The sequence below is a fragment of the Anser anser genome (assembly GCF_964211835.1).
Source record: "Anser anser genome assembly, chromosome: Z".
Classification (NCBI taxonomy): domain Eukaryota; kingdom Metazoa; phylum Chordata; class Aves; order Anseriformes; family Anatidae; genus Anser; species Anser anser.
This window is the reverse complement of record NC_139723.1, coordinates 4,774,816-4,788,737: the sequence shown is the minus strand read 5'-3', so window position 1 is coordinate 4,788,737 and position 13,922 is coordinate 4,774,816. Positions and strand designations below refer to the sequence as shown.

At 39.5% G+C, this 13,922-nt stretch overlaps 1 protein-coding gene across 18 annotated transcripts in view; it reads right to left on the bottom strand.

The window, feature by feature from the left end:
- Positions 1–13,922, bottom strand: part of MEF2C (myocyte enhancer factor 2C) — a 140,673-nt gene that overhangs the window by 34,250 nt on the left and 92,501 nt on the right. For 9 of the 18 annotated variants that reach the window (XM_083817176.1, XM_083817168.1, XM_083817164.1 and 6 more), the window contains one exon: positions 4,463–4,606. In XM_083817176.1, coding sequence (XP_083673302.1) covers positions 4,463–4,606 — 144 coding nt within the window. Of the gene's footprint in view, positions 1–4,263; positions 4,402–4,462; positions 4,607–13,922 lie in introns of all 18 variants that reach the window. The other 9 variants (XM_083817179.1, XM_083817178.1, XM_083817170.1 and 6 more) reach the window with 2 other exon arrangements.

Genomic DNA, 13,922 nt, shown 5'->3' with positions numbered 1-13,922 from the left:
ATTGTAATATTCATTGCTGTGGTGCAGATCTTTCTGCCTGGTTGCTCTGAGCACACAGTCCAGTTCCAAAGACTTCAAAAAATTCCTCGCTGCTTGAGTTCCTACGTCAGATTGAGTGTCACTCACTGCAGATCTCTTTGCATTGTATCTTCTTCATCCGGGTCACAAGATTTGTGAAATCTGCCCTCTGAGCCTAGGTAGACAGCTGTTTTCCCTGGCTTGTTTTCCTAATCTCAACTTCTGTCCATCTACCCAATATAAAACCCTTGAACAATGCAAATCAGGCTCATCTGCTTTTATTATTATTCTTTCTTCCACATTTGGACGCTTCAAGGTTTGGAACCTTCTTTTTCCTATGTCATTACACAACAAAAGAGCCCCAGTCTTGGTTTCTCTTGCGGCTGCCACTCTCAGTAGTCATCACTGAATCATACAAAACATTGTTGAAACAGTTCCTTCGTTTTCCTTTTTGTCATTTTAAAATAGTATTTAAACTACTTAAACATTTTCTTGGTTTCTGCATATGTAACTGATTCATTTTTATTGTTTTATCTACTATCTGGATATACTTACACTTGTTTATGGACACCTAATAAGGAATTTTATTATTGCAAAGTCAATTTACTCTATGCTTTGCAGAGCAATACACACGATATTCCGGAATATAGGAGTTTTTGTTTTTCTTATCATTAGCCAAAGGTTAGAGAGGGGATTTGTCTGGATAAGCACCGGTATTAAGTGGTATGTGTCTAGCTACAGTTTTCCTCTGGCTGCCCAACTTTTGTTACAGTCTCGTATATCCTTTACCAAGAAGTGCAACCTAGTATAGATCCTCTAGTCATTCTTGGTGGTAAGTCACAGGGCATAACTATTCCAGTTAGGCCTGATGGACTTTAAAGCTTATGATGCACTTGCGTAATATCTATATTAGTAAATTAAATGTACCTAGGAACGAAGGCCATCTGAGGCCACAGGGCAGTACATGTTCATACTATTAAACTTTCCCAACCTCGACAACATCATGGCTACATATAAGCTGACAACTGGGAATTGTTCCTGGCCTGGGCTAACTACCAAATAGAGCTAAGAAACCGTCTGGGAGAGCTTTATTTGGCCTGTGCCAAAAGCATGCCAGGGACTGTTCAAACAATCCGCTGCAGAGATAAGTGCCTTCTGCTGCCTCAGAGTGCTCTTTGCTGTTCATTTACTAACACAGACACGGTCTTACTCTTAACATGTATGCAGCTTTGTCACATTTTAGTCTTTTTTCCCATCTTTTCTCCTTTGGACAAAATTGCTAAAGAGAGCAGATTGCTTACTTGAAAGGGAAGTGCCAGTGTCCAGCACTCTATGTTAGATGTAAGCTCCACATGCTGAAGAGTGTTGTACAAAGCAAAATGCTGGGGACTCGAAACCCTTGAAAATTCATGGGCCAAACATTCTGTGTTAAATATTGTTTTTTTCCCTTCCCATATTCAACTAGATTTTCATTTATTTAGAGACAGAGATACTTATAGCTCCCTTCTAGAGGACTATTTCTGTCTCCTCTGCTTTCATCACTCATGAAAACTACAAATAAATGTGTAATTATTATCAGATGTTTTAGAACAATATAAATACTTATCCCCAGAAAATTATCTGAGGAAACATTATTGGCCTTAGCTGTTAGGAGGAAAAGCCAATTTTATTGTCATTTGGCAGCAGATTTGTTCTCTTACAAGACGAGGCATAGGCTTTGCATCGTTTTGCATTTTTTGTAAATAGTGATTTAATGACTTGTTGACTTTTTGTTTAATTTTGCTTTCTTCCCCCGAAATTTCTTGGCTACCTTTGATGATCACAAGCAAATGAATATAACTTCTCTGGCTTCCCTGAGGATATACTGAATTGTACAGTTAAGGTTGATGTCTTATGTATACAAATGTCAGTTATGTACAAGCTTTGAGCTCCACTTTGCCCATAAAATCTAGGCTTATGCTAAGAGAAGGAGCTCCTGTTGCATTAGGGGACATCACCTACTGACTCTTCCTTTTGTGGTAAGCAGCGTGATGGAGCACACAGGCCTTTAACTCTGTGTGAAGTATTCAAAGAAGGGATATCCTGTCTTACACAAAAATAAATGGTGACATTTTGTAGTTCTGTATCTCTGAAGCACCTCTAAAGCAATTTCATAGAAAGATAATGCATTGTACCTCGTAACATCCCAGCAAGGTAGGAAGTTACATTGTAACCAAAATCCAGATCAGGAAAGCAAGACAATTGAAAAATTAATGGCCAAACAGGACTATATTTGATATAAAAGTGGCAGATTTAATGAAAACAACTAGAGAGAAATTTCATTAATTTTTTGGGAGGGCGAATGTGACGTACCATGTGTAGATTAACTATGCTGTTTTTAATTCCTTGAACTTTCTCAGTGTTGTTAAGGTGGTTTTCTCAAATGCTTAGAAGGTAAAGTAGGTGATGGAACTCACTACCAGCCAGAAATGAATTTTCTTGTCATTTTTCTTTTTCCCTCCATGTCTTAACTATAAATGGTTATAACATGAGCTGCTTTGTCAAAAGAAAAGAGAGAATGCATGAGAGAAACAGATGATCTGAAGAATCATCTCAAACCCTATTCAAAAGTGGAAGAGTTTCTTGGTTAAATCCTATCGGATTGAAATTTTTGTCACTTTGATTTGAACAAAGCAAAGGTCATTCTTGAAAGAGGAAAGGAATGGTGATGGCTAAGATTTTGATGTGAAAAAGGGCTAAGCATTTTAGCTTATATCAGTCACACTAAATGTTGCAGTCATTATTTGTCAAACTGAGTTCCACCCTGAGAAACCAAACTCGTGGTGACAGCTTTAAAACTATTTTGTTGAGAAAAACACCTACATAAATGAAGTAAATACAAAGGGAGGTAAGAAGGATGGAATATACATTTATACCTCCCTGATGTTCCATATACATGTTGGGCATTCTTAAGAAGTCATTCCCAACACTCATTTGTCAAATTTGGTGCCATTGTGGACTACCTGAAAAATCTTTATTATTATTTTTTTTTTTGCAAAAACATGTTTGACAGGATGTCAAAACTTCTTCATATTTTAATTAACTTGGGTGATTTTTTTTTCTCCTGGGAATTCATGGAAAGAACATTTACACCGCATGAGATAGAATCAGAGCATCCTTAAGAGGTACCCTCAGCTTAGATATCAGGTTTTGTACACAAAATTGACTAGCACTACAGAAGCAACTTTGTCATTCTGGGTGAGTAGACATCCTCTTTGGTAGCTAACCATACAACCTCATGTGGGAATGAGCAAGGAACACATCCAAATGATCTTTCCTAGAAGCAAGCAGTTATCTATCCAAATTCAGATGCTTCCTTGGACCTGGGCAAATCTTTGGACTGCTACCCTTTCTTCCATACAGAAGAAGGGCCAAATATATAGTCTTCATAACCTCCATATTCTTTTTGTCAGTTTTTAAAATCTTGTATTAAGCATAATGACAAAGTGTTTTCCCCCTGTATGTCTTGTGCAAACAAAATAGCACATGCAGAGTTATTTCTCTTAGATATCTGGCAAGGCATATGACTGATGGTTAGAAATTTTGACTTGGTTAAAACAAAATTTAGCTCATGTTAAAGCATTAAAGAAATGCTGATGAGGTCAAAGCAAATTCTCTGATAAAGCTGTAAAATCACCCCAACACACAAACATGTCTGAATCCTACCATTAGGCTCTCATGCAGTCTGTTTCTCTGCAGCGAGCAAGTAGCTGTAACCCTTCAGTGCTGAAACTGAATTTGGCAGAGACACTTGAGAACTGAAGTGACACGCACAGAATGTACTAATTGCTATATATAAAGGAATTTCAGTTCTACATCGTTTTTTCTATATCACCACAGAAAGTATTCTGTGGGTTTGTTAGCCTGTCCACAAAGAAAGATTTCCATCGTTATTTTTTAGGTATAATTTGTGCAAGTGGTGTGGTAAAACAGTTCTGTAAATCAAGTGAATATAATGTATATATGTATATTTCACTTCCTTCTGTAGGTTTCACCTATAGTATGCTTTGTCTGCGTGTCAGAGGTAGAGACTTGGAAAAAAAATATGTTGTGTGAAATTTTCTTACCACAGTGTTTAATTATATATCTAGCTATTAAAGCCTGTTTCCAGCTGAAATGTTTTCCTTAAGAAGCCAGAACTGAAAGGGTTATGGTTTGTTACTGCAGCAGTTATCAGCAGACAGCCATCTAACCTTTGGTACTTACAGGTATTTTATGGCTCTTGATCATATTATCAAATTCTTCATTAATTTTTTTGTATTTTTCTTCAGTGCGTGGGGTGAGGGCGTAAGAGGAGTCAGGATCGGGGCTTTCACAACCTTTGTTTTCTTTCTTGTTCAATGCCTGCCAGGTTCAGAGAAATATCAAAAAGTAAAAAAAATGAATGGGAGCTCAGAATACTTACACACAATCTTTGTCTGCTGATCATTAGATCAATATCTTCATTAATTTTCCTGTACTTGTCCTCAGACTCAGGGCTGTGACCTACTGAATCGTCTGCATCGGGGTCTGGACTGTCACAGCCATTAAGTCCTTTCTTTCTCAATGTCTGAAATACATAATTTGGAAAGTTCAATCTTTGACATATGCTGCAAGAAAGACTCAGCAGTGTTAGAGTAACATAAACTGTCCAGAGGTGGAAAGTTTTACATTATAATTTAGGGAAAGAAACTGTCTACACCACAGTGATGCTGTAGGTCTCCTGTTATGAGTAGCAAGACAAGACTATACAGACCTCCTCCCTCTCAAACTGGAAGCTGTCAAAAAAGAATGAAGCTAGCAATATGGCAAAGTGCCTGTGTTAGTACCCCCAACTCCCACCACATCTGATAGCATTAAGAGGTTAAGATACCCACCCAGAAAGCAATTCATTTAAATGTATTTACACATATGAATAAACACTAACAGCAAAGGACACATACTGTTTAGACTGGAATACCCTGTGTTTTCCTTTTTTACTAAAGAAAGATATAGAAGGAAGAAATGGAAAAAAGAAAAGAAAAAGAAAAAGAAAAAGAAAAAGAAAAAGAAAAAGAAAAAGAAAAAGAAAAAGAAAAAGAAAAAGAAAAAAAAAGAAAAAGAAAAAGAAAAAGAAAAAGAAAAAGAAAAAGAAAAAGAAAAAGAAAAAGAAAAAGAAAAAGAAAAAGAAAAAGAAAAAGAAAAAGAAAAAGAAAAAGAAAAAGAAAAAGAAAAAGAAAAAGAAAAAGAAAAAGAAAAAGAAAAAGAAAAAGAAAAAAAGAAAAAGAAAAAGAAAGAGAAGAGAAGAGAAGAGAAGAGAAGAGAAGAGAAGAGAAGAGAAGAGAAGAGAAGAGAAGAAAAAAGAAAAAAAAGAAAAGAAAAGAAAAAAAAGAAAAGAAAAGAAAAGAAAAGAAAAGAAAAGAAAAGAAAAGAAAAGAAAAGAAAAGAAAAGAAAAGAAAAGAAAAGAAAAGAAAAGAAAAGAAAAGAAAAGAAAAGAAAAGAAAAGAGAAAAGAAAAGAAAAGAAAAGAAAAGAAAAGAAAAGAAAAGAAAAGAAAAGAAAAGAAAAGAAAAGAAAAGAAAAGAAAAGAAAAGAAAAGAAAAGAAAAGAAAAGAAAAGAAAAGAAAAGAAAAGAAAAGAAAAGAAAAGAAAAGAAAAGAAAAGAAAAGAAAAAGAAAAGAAAAGAAAAGAAAAGAAAAGTAGCAGACAGCAATTCATGTTCTTCACAGAAGAAGAAGGAGTAACTAAATCGAATTCTTCCTTTGAATTTGATGTAAGAGATGACATTAACAGTGCCCTGCCATTCCTAAATGCATGTTTTTGGCAGGACAAGTGGGAGGAGAGAGTTGTGAACACGACTGTGAAATACTGATTCAGAGCTTCTAGACATAGTGTTTACTTTTTATTGACTCCAGTATGCTACAAATGTGTAGTGCTGAAGTTTAACATACAGGAAAAAGCACTGCTAGAACAGATGTTTAGTAAAGAGTCAAAACAGATGAATTTCAGGTTCAGCAGCTCAAATCAACGCTCAGAACCATGAACATCATCACCAAGATAAATAACAGAGATGAAAAAGATAAAAACAAAATAAAATCAGTAGCTAACAATTTAGAAATGTTGCCTGGCCTCAAACAGGCTTTAACTGATCTACCAGTCACCCACTGCATAAAGGTAAAAGAATATGAGAAGCAGGTCCTTGTGGACTGTCCAAAAGTCAATATTTGTAAGATTTCTCAAATTTAGCTTTTAAGAGTTCTTTGGTCAAAAACGCTTCAAAGAGTCCATTTGGCTGTCTACAAACATTATCAGACAGCTCACAGTTAGGTTTCAGTTGAAGCCTGGCTGAGAAATCTCAGTTACAACACATAGATTACATAGCACTCCTGTGTTGTTAAGTGGCTATGCTGATGCTGTGTGATTAGTGTCTGATGCTCTACCTGGTTTCTTTTTGCCTCCTAAGAAAGGCTGCCTCTACTCTGAGCTTTTTGTTTCTTTGAAAAAGTACTTTCCCTAGTTGCTTTCTTTATGGCAATGCCCCCTTTTTGCACTGTTAAATCCCTAAGTACTACAATTTCATACTTTGATCCTGTATTACTGCATTTATATACTAAAAATTAGACTTCATTTCTGTATTTTACACAAGACTGATGAAAAAGGCCATCTTATTCCTGCAGAAGCCATAATGCTACCTAACTTGTGGAGACACATGACTTGAATCTCATGTTTTCTTCACGCCAACAAAATGGTGGTGCTAACCCTTATGAGATCGGAGCCTTCCAAGTTCATGTTGTGGACCTCTCAAACACATTTTGGTAATTGTGGAAGGCTTGCTCAACGCAGAGCTTTTCAAAATGCATATCTGTAAAAATTCAGGTTTAATCCTATGAGCTATTCCTGACTCACAGACAAAATTATAAACGCATTTGAATCAAACCCTAAGAAGACGAGATAACTTGAATGACTCTCCACTTCTTCACACCCACTTATCTCTCCTTTATGGTTCAGATGTTAGCTACAAGACAGAGTCAAGTTTGATTTCTACTGCTAATAGCTTGAAACAAACCAATTATAAAGAGGACTTCTGCAATCAGCCGTTGTTTTAGAGTTAATAGACACAATACAATGCTGTAAAAATGAAAATTCCCTTTTATATATAAATAACTAATCCATTTTATATTCATAAACTTAGCAGGCACAGTAAACCAATTGGGTTTACATGGCAATGTTTTGGTATCAGAGGAGCTGCAGGGGTGGCCTCTGAGCAGAGCCCAGCAGCTGCCCCAAGGCAGAGAACTGGCCAGAGCTGGGCCGTGAGCAATGCTGGTTGGGCTCTGGGAGAGCAGATTGAAGAAAGGGGAAAACAAAAATCTTCTGTGCTACAGCAGCTGGGAGAGCAAGGAATGAGAAGCAGCCCTGCAGCCCCTGAGGTGAGGGCAGGAGGTGCTCCAGGCAGGCAGCAGCAGTTCCCCTGCGGCCTGTGGAGAGGCCCCTGGTGGAGCAGGCTGTCCCCCTGCACCCATGGGTCCCACACGGAGCAGATCTCCACGCTGCAGCCCGTGGAGGAGCCCCCGGTGGAGCAGGTGGATGTGGCCTGGAGGAGGCTGCGGCCCATGGAGAGCCCCCGCAGGAGCAGGCCCCGGGCCGGAGCTGCAGCCCGTGGAGAGGAGCCCACGCAGGAGCAGGGGGTCTGGGGGGAGCTGCCGCCCGTGGGGGACCCGTGCTGGAGCAGTTTGCTCCTGGGGGATGGACCCCGTGGTACGGAGCCGTGTGGGAGCAGTTCCTGAAGAGCTGCTGCCTGTGGGCAGCCCCCGCAGGCTCAGTTCGGGAAGGACGGCATCCCGTGGGAGGGACCCCACGGGGAGCAGGGGCAGAGAGGGACCGTGAGGGAGCGGTGGAGACAAAGTGTCAGGGACTGACCACAGCCCCCAGTCCCTGTTCCCCTGCGCTGCTTGGGGGGATGAGCTGGAAGAGGGTGGATGGGGGGAAGGTGGTTTTAGTTTGCTTCTAGTTCTCACTGCTCTTTTTTTTTTTTTTTTTTTTTTTTTTTTTTTTTTTTTTTCTATCTGTGCATATTTTCTGCCCCAATCCTTTTGTGGAGGGAAAATCAGAAAGTGGTGTAGTGGTGCTGAGCTACCTGCTGGTGTTAAACCACAACAAACTCAAAGACCAAAATCAGCAAAACCATGCTGGTATTCTACCCCAAATTAACTTTAACAGAGTAGAGGCAAAATTTCCCCTTGCAAAACTCACCAATCCAGTGTGGTTGGCTGGTGCCTTGGCTGACACGGCTAGTCCAGCTCACTGATCCTGTGCCCTTCTCCCCGCCCACCTCCCCTGAATTGCAATGTGATAAGGTTAGGCAACATAATTATCCACAAGTGTGCTGCAGTCAGAGGCCCAGCTCTAGCTTTTTGAGTGCTGGAACTAATGCCTTGTTCTGTATGAATTGCATTTTTGGGGAAAAGTGCAATGTACAGAGAAGATTTCCTGTCTCTGGGTCTCTCGGGGCATCTCTTGCCTCCTGCCCATCCTTCTGTAGATCCATTGTTACCTCTGTGTGTAAGGAATCATGCTGCAACCCTGCCTTCAGCTGGGACGCTTTCTGGGAATACTTTCCTGATTTCTTTTTCGGCACAGGAACACAACATTTTCATGAACCTTGTTGGTATTTCATTGTCTGTAAGATCCCTGCTTTTGTCTCTCCTTTTGTGCCAGATTTCCTTGGCACTAAATAAAGGATGAAAAGGTTATAAGGAAAAAGACAGAAGAACAGACTAGTAGACTGTGCAGACACACATACGCACAAATACACGGTCCTCCTCTGGAGAGGGTAGCACGCTAAAAGTGACATAATTATCCTCTGCAGTAAGGTAACGAGTGGTATTCAGGACAAATATAATGATCCTAAGCATCTTATCATTATCTCTGGCTTCTCAACATGCAATACCGTTTTGTCTGTTCTGCTGCATTGTGTATTACTTTACTCTCCACATTATTACCAAACTCGTACCTCTCATAAAGCTCTTTTACTATTGTGCTTCAACACATCTGATACTTGGTATAACACAACTAAAAGTGGCACTGACCGATATCTAACAGATCCCTCTTTATTCACAAGCTCTCTGGACTCCACGTCAAACTTTCCCTCTCCTCCTCGGCTCTGTGTCACCTCTTGATTACAGAGGCTGATTCTGGACCTCAGAGAAGAACGGAGTCATTAAGAAGGCCAACTGGGTTTCAGGAGGCTAGGGTCTTTGACCCACTCTTTCAGTGACTTAGAAACAATTTTTCTTATCATGTTAAGCTGTCATAGCCTCTTGCAAACCCTGGAAAGTAGCCAGACCTATAGCATCCTCCTGGAGATAAGCTAGTTTCCAAAGATTTAATGACTGTTCAGGGAATTTTTAAGAGGATAAAATTACACAATTGTATAGTGCATTGCATTCTAGAGAACCCCAAGCCAGATTTCAGTTATTTTTAAAGAAAATAAGCCTTTTTTTTTTTTTTTTTTTTTTGTTCTACAAAAGATCTACTTTTTCCAAGCAATTAAAGAAGTAATTATATTGGACTCCAATAACCTAAAATCCGCCACGGCATTTGAAAAACAAAATGGTTAAAGGAAAACAACCTTTGGCTGAAATCTCATATGCCAGCAATTTAGCCTAAATCCTGCTCTATAAATCTCTGAGGAGAAGTGCTGACTTAGTGACATACTGGCTGCTGTAAAATGAAGTATAAACAACTATTTACTTTCACTTCATGCAAAATTTATAATCACTACAAAAGCACAAAAGAAAATGTGGCACGATCAGCTGGGTGTGGTTTTATCAAGGCAATGGAAATCATCACAATTTGAAGGCTCTTGAGGAGGAAAAGCCTTTCATTTTCTTTGTTTGTGCAGTACAATCTTCTTTTAGCATTTCTTTAACATGAAAAACGGAAAAAGCCAGTTTTTTCTTTTTTTTTTATCCCATCTTTTAGTGTGTTTAGCTTTGATCTTTGTAGAGGGGTTTCTTCGTTCTTCTTAATAGCTTTATCTACTGTGGAGCTGATCTCCAAAACGCTCTGGGGCTTGAAAAGCCACAGATATTTGGGCTGAAAATGCTTACATTAGCTGCCAAAGTAAAAGACCAGGTCAGCTGATAAGGTCCCCAAAAAGTTTAGTCTAGCCCACTCTGCCTGTTCCATTTATATATCCTGTGGATGAAAGACTCAACTAGCCGTTACAAGGTTAATCATTATCTTCATTTGTGTTACGAAAAGTACTACCTCATTGTCATTTCATCTGTACTCAAAACTTCCACTACAGAAAAATTAAGAATTGCAGGTCTGCTTTTACTAATTCTCGTATTTGTTATGTTGTCTAGAGGTTACCATAATGATCTCTAACTGATAACCTCACTAGCAACCATGAGAATCCACAAAGATGTAATTTGGTATATTATATGCAACTGTCAGGAGACAAAAACCACAAGTGCCCTCTATTTTCCACTATCTCTTTCCTGTATCTGAATAGGAGAAATCTTCCAGCCACAAATGAAAAATGGTTTGGTCTCTGTTTTGCTCACTGGAGCCACATATCTACGTGGCAGGGCAGACAATAACCAATTATAAAGAAATCATATGCTATTGTGTTCAATTGCTTTAGCATTAATAGCCATTCCAAAGCACCCAGCCAAATTTATGGAGACCCTCTAAAATGCAGGAAATATTTAAATCATGGGCCTGATTCATTTAAGCATCTGTTTGCTCTCTGTGCAACAGAAACGTTAAAGTTAGCAAGTGTGGAGTGAAGACAACCTTCACTGTCTTCTCTTGCACAGTTATATAATGATGAAATTTTATGATGAAATTGCACTGTACAATGTATGGTGCAATCAAGTAATGAAAGATTCTAGTGAAATGAAAAACACAAAGAGGAAGAGATAGGTTGCTATGGGAACCGTCCATCTGAATTCCCTGACTTCTGTGTAACTAAAATCTGAAATTTTATGTTCCATTAATGTAGAGTTCTTAGATTTTTACATTGAATAATGAACATAAACTAGTATGCTGGTACTAATGCACTTTAATTGCATGTTTAGGAGAATCAGATAAAACATTATTATACTTACTGTTATCTAACAAGCTCCAGGCAGAAAAAAAAATGTATACCAGTAACAGAGAAAAATGGAACATTTCTTACCTCTTTTGTATAAATCGTAAAATGCTTTTGTGGTTTATGCCTTTTTTGAAATAAGCTACAGGGCTTATACAATAGGTGAACTTCTAGAACCACATGTTAACCTTTTTGTTACTATTTTATTTTCACATAAGTATCAAAGAAAAAAAAAATTTCCATTGTCTGGTCCTGTACGTCTGTCTTCTTCAAATGAATACACATAAGCGTGTTTTTCACTACAATACACCAACCCTCAGCTTGGATTTGTGGCTCATTTTTGCATGCCAAGTGATTATTCTCTCCTCCTTCAAGTACCTTCTCTAATCACACCTCTTGTGAAACCAAACAATGCCGACACCCTGTGCCAGTAGCATCTGCTTCTCTTTGCTTTCCGATGATCAACCAGCATGTTATGAATGCCTGTATGTATATACTGCAAGCTCCTCGGGCTGCGAGGTTTCTACCTGCTTGCAAAGTTCAGCCTGTTCCTTTCTACTCCTGCTTCTGACACGGGCCAAGACATATCCTCCATAATATTTTGTCATGCGGGTACAAACCCAAATTAATCCATGGTGTTCAGAAAGAGCACTGGGACAGTGGGGCGTTTGCTTCTCCTCCCTGTAGCTCTGCAAGGTGACTCAGGCATGAGGGAGCTTCTGCGCATCCTCGCTGCCTGGACTGCCTTTTGGGGAGACAGGGAGGCTGGAGGTGGGGAGAGGGTGGAGGTTTGCTCCCTACAAGAGGCCAAGCAGGTTCAACTTGCCAGGCTTTGCATTATGCAGGACAACGCTGGCTTTATAAAAGTACAGACAGAAGATGGATATGTCAAATTCAGAGATCTGATAGCAACTAATCTAAACCATGCATCTTTCTGGGTTTTCTCAGAAGGAAACAAAACCAAATCGCATGATGATGCTGGCATTAAAGCTTTGTATTGAAATTTCTGTCACTGCACATAATGCAGCTCACACCGCTATGCTCACAGTTATTTCATGAGGTGTGGAAAACATTCCCGTCCATCATCACATTTATTAAGAATTTAAATCTGAATAATTCCTGGGACTCTAAGTAGGGTCATTTCCTTATCGCTCAAGCTTATCCTCATCTGTCTTTGCAGGTCTGAAGACCTCACAAATCTTGTGGGCAGCTGAGGTAGGATTCTTGCACTACCCTCAGTGGAGGAGATCACATTTCCTGGCTTTGATGGCAGGGACAGGCACAGGCAGCAGTGGGTAAGGCTGTGCATCACTGCCACCCATGGGTGGCTGTCCCTGTCCCCAGCCCTGTCCCCAGCACTTTACCAATGCACCACTGCCATGGTGATGCGATTAGTGACATAAATGCAATGCCAACCTAGTTGTGATTACATCTTCTGATACAATCATCCCTGCAGATTATTTAAATCCCTACACAAGATTGAAACAGTAAAAAAAAATAGATGTTTTAGATGTTAGTCAAAATTTACTGTACTATCAAATGCACCCCTTCCACCCAAAGACGGGGTTAAAATTAAAATTGTGTGCAGCTCTGCTGAGTTAAAAAAACAAAACAAAAAAACAAAAAAAAACCAAAACCAGACAACTTCTCAGAGATTGACTGTAGTGCTTCATACAGTAAATTAGCAGATTATTTACCTAGATCAAAGGTATTCTCAGGATATTTGTGTTTTAGGATCAAACAGGTCTCACTGTTCCTTGTGCAACCCTGTGACTATAACCTCAGACTGGGGGCGCAAAGACCAGTTGCAGGCCCTGTGTTCAACTAATGGAAATACGGAAGATGTGGGTTAGGACAGAAAACATCAGCCTGCTCCCAGTTCTTGCCAGCACTCTTTATGCACGCTGCCCTATCTACATATGCATGCCTTGGGCCATAGCACCATGACCTTAGGGACATGATTTAGTGGGTGACATTGGTAGTAGGATGATGGTTGGACCAGATGATCACGGAGGGCTTTTCCAAACTTAATGACCCTATGGTTCAACGACCATCTGCAGAATGAAGGTCAACGCCACAGCACTGTGGCAAATACCCAGCTTTCAATTCTCTGTCTTGGGATGTGGGTTTACAGAAAATAGACTTCCATGGTTTCACACGGGTCAGTATTTGTGGGACGACCCCGTGAAGACAGCGCTTCTGCATCCTGGCTACTTGCAGAAGCTTTGAGGCAGAAGCACCACCAGCCTGCAAGCAGTCTGTCTGCCAAGGGATGCAAGGATGGCCTCAAGCCAGAACAGATGAATCTCTGGCTTGCCTCTTGCCCCTGGGCCACAGCACGGTATCAGTCCATTATGTCTTTAACTGACTTTTCAAAACAGTTAAAGTATATGAAGTATTTAAAAGGCCAGATTTTCTCTAAACTTTATCGGGCATATTTAAAACAGAAGAAGATATTGTGAGACATAGTATATTTGATTTGTACTAGGTTTTGCTGCCAGACACAGAAAGTGTATGAATGGAAAAATAAACTTTACAGTAGTTCAGCAGAACCATCTCAGCTTCTTTAGGGAATATGAGGCCACTTAAAAATAAACACTGTAATCATCAACAGGTTGTTATTTCCCTCCTTTTTATGTTTGTCTATCTATAATCCTTCTCCGCTGACTCCATCCCTTCCAGATGGAGTGCTGCCCTCAACATTTTCATTTGTGTCTAATTTAGTCAGATATATACACAAATGCAAGGCTGAAGTCAGATCTCATTTACACTAGTGTAAATCTGTGGCTGGAACATCTGTAAAGAC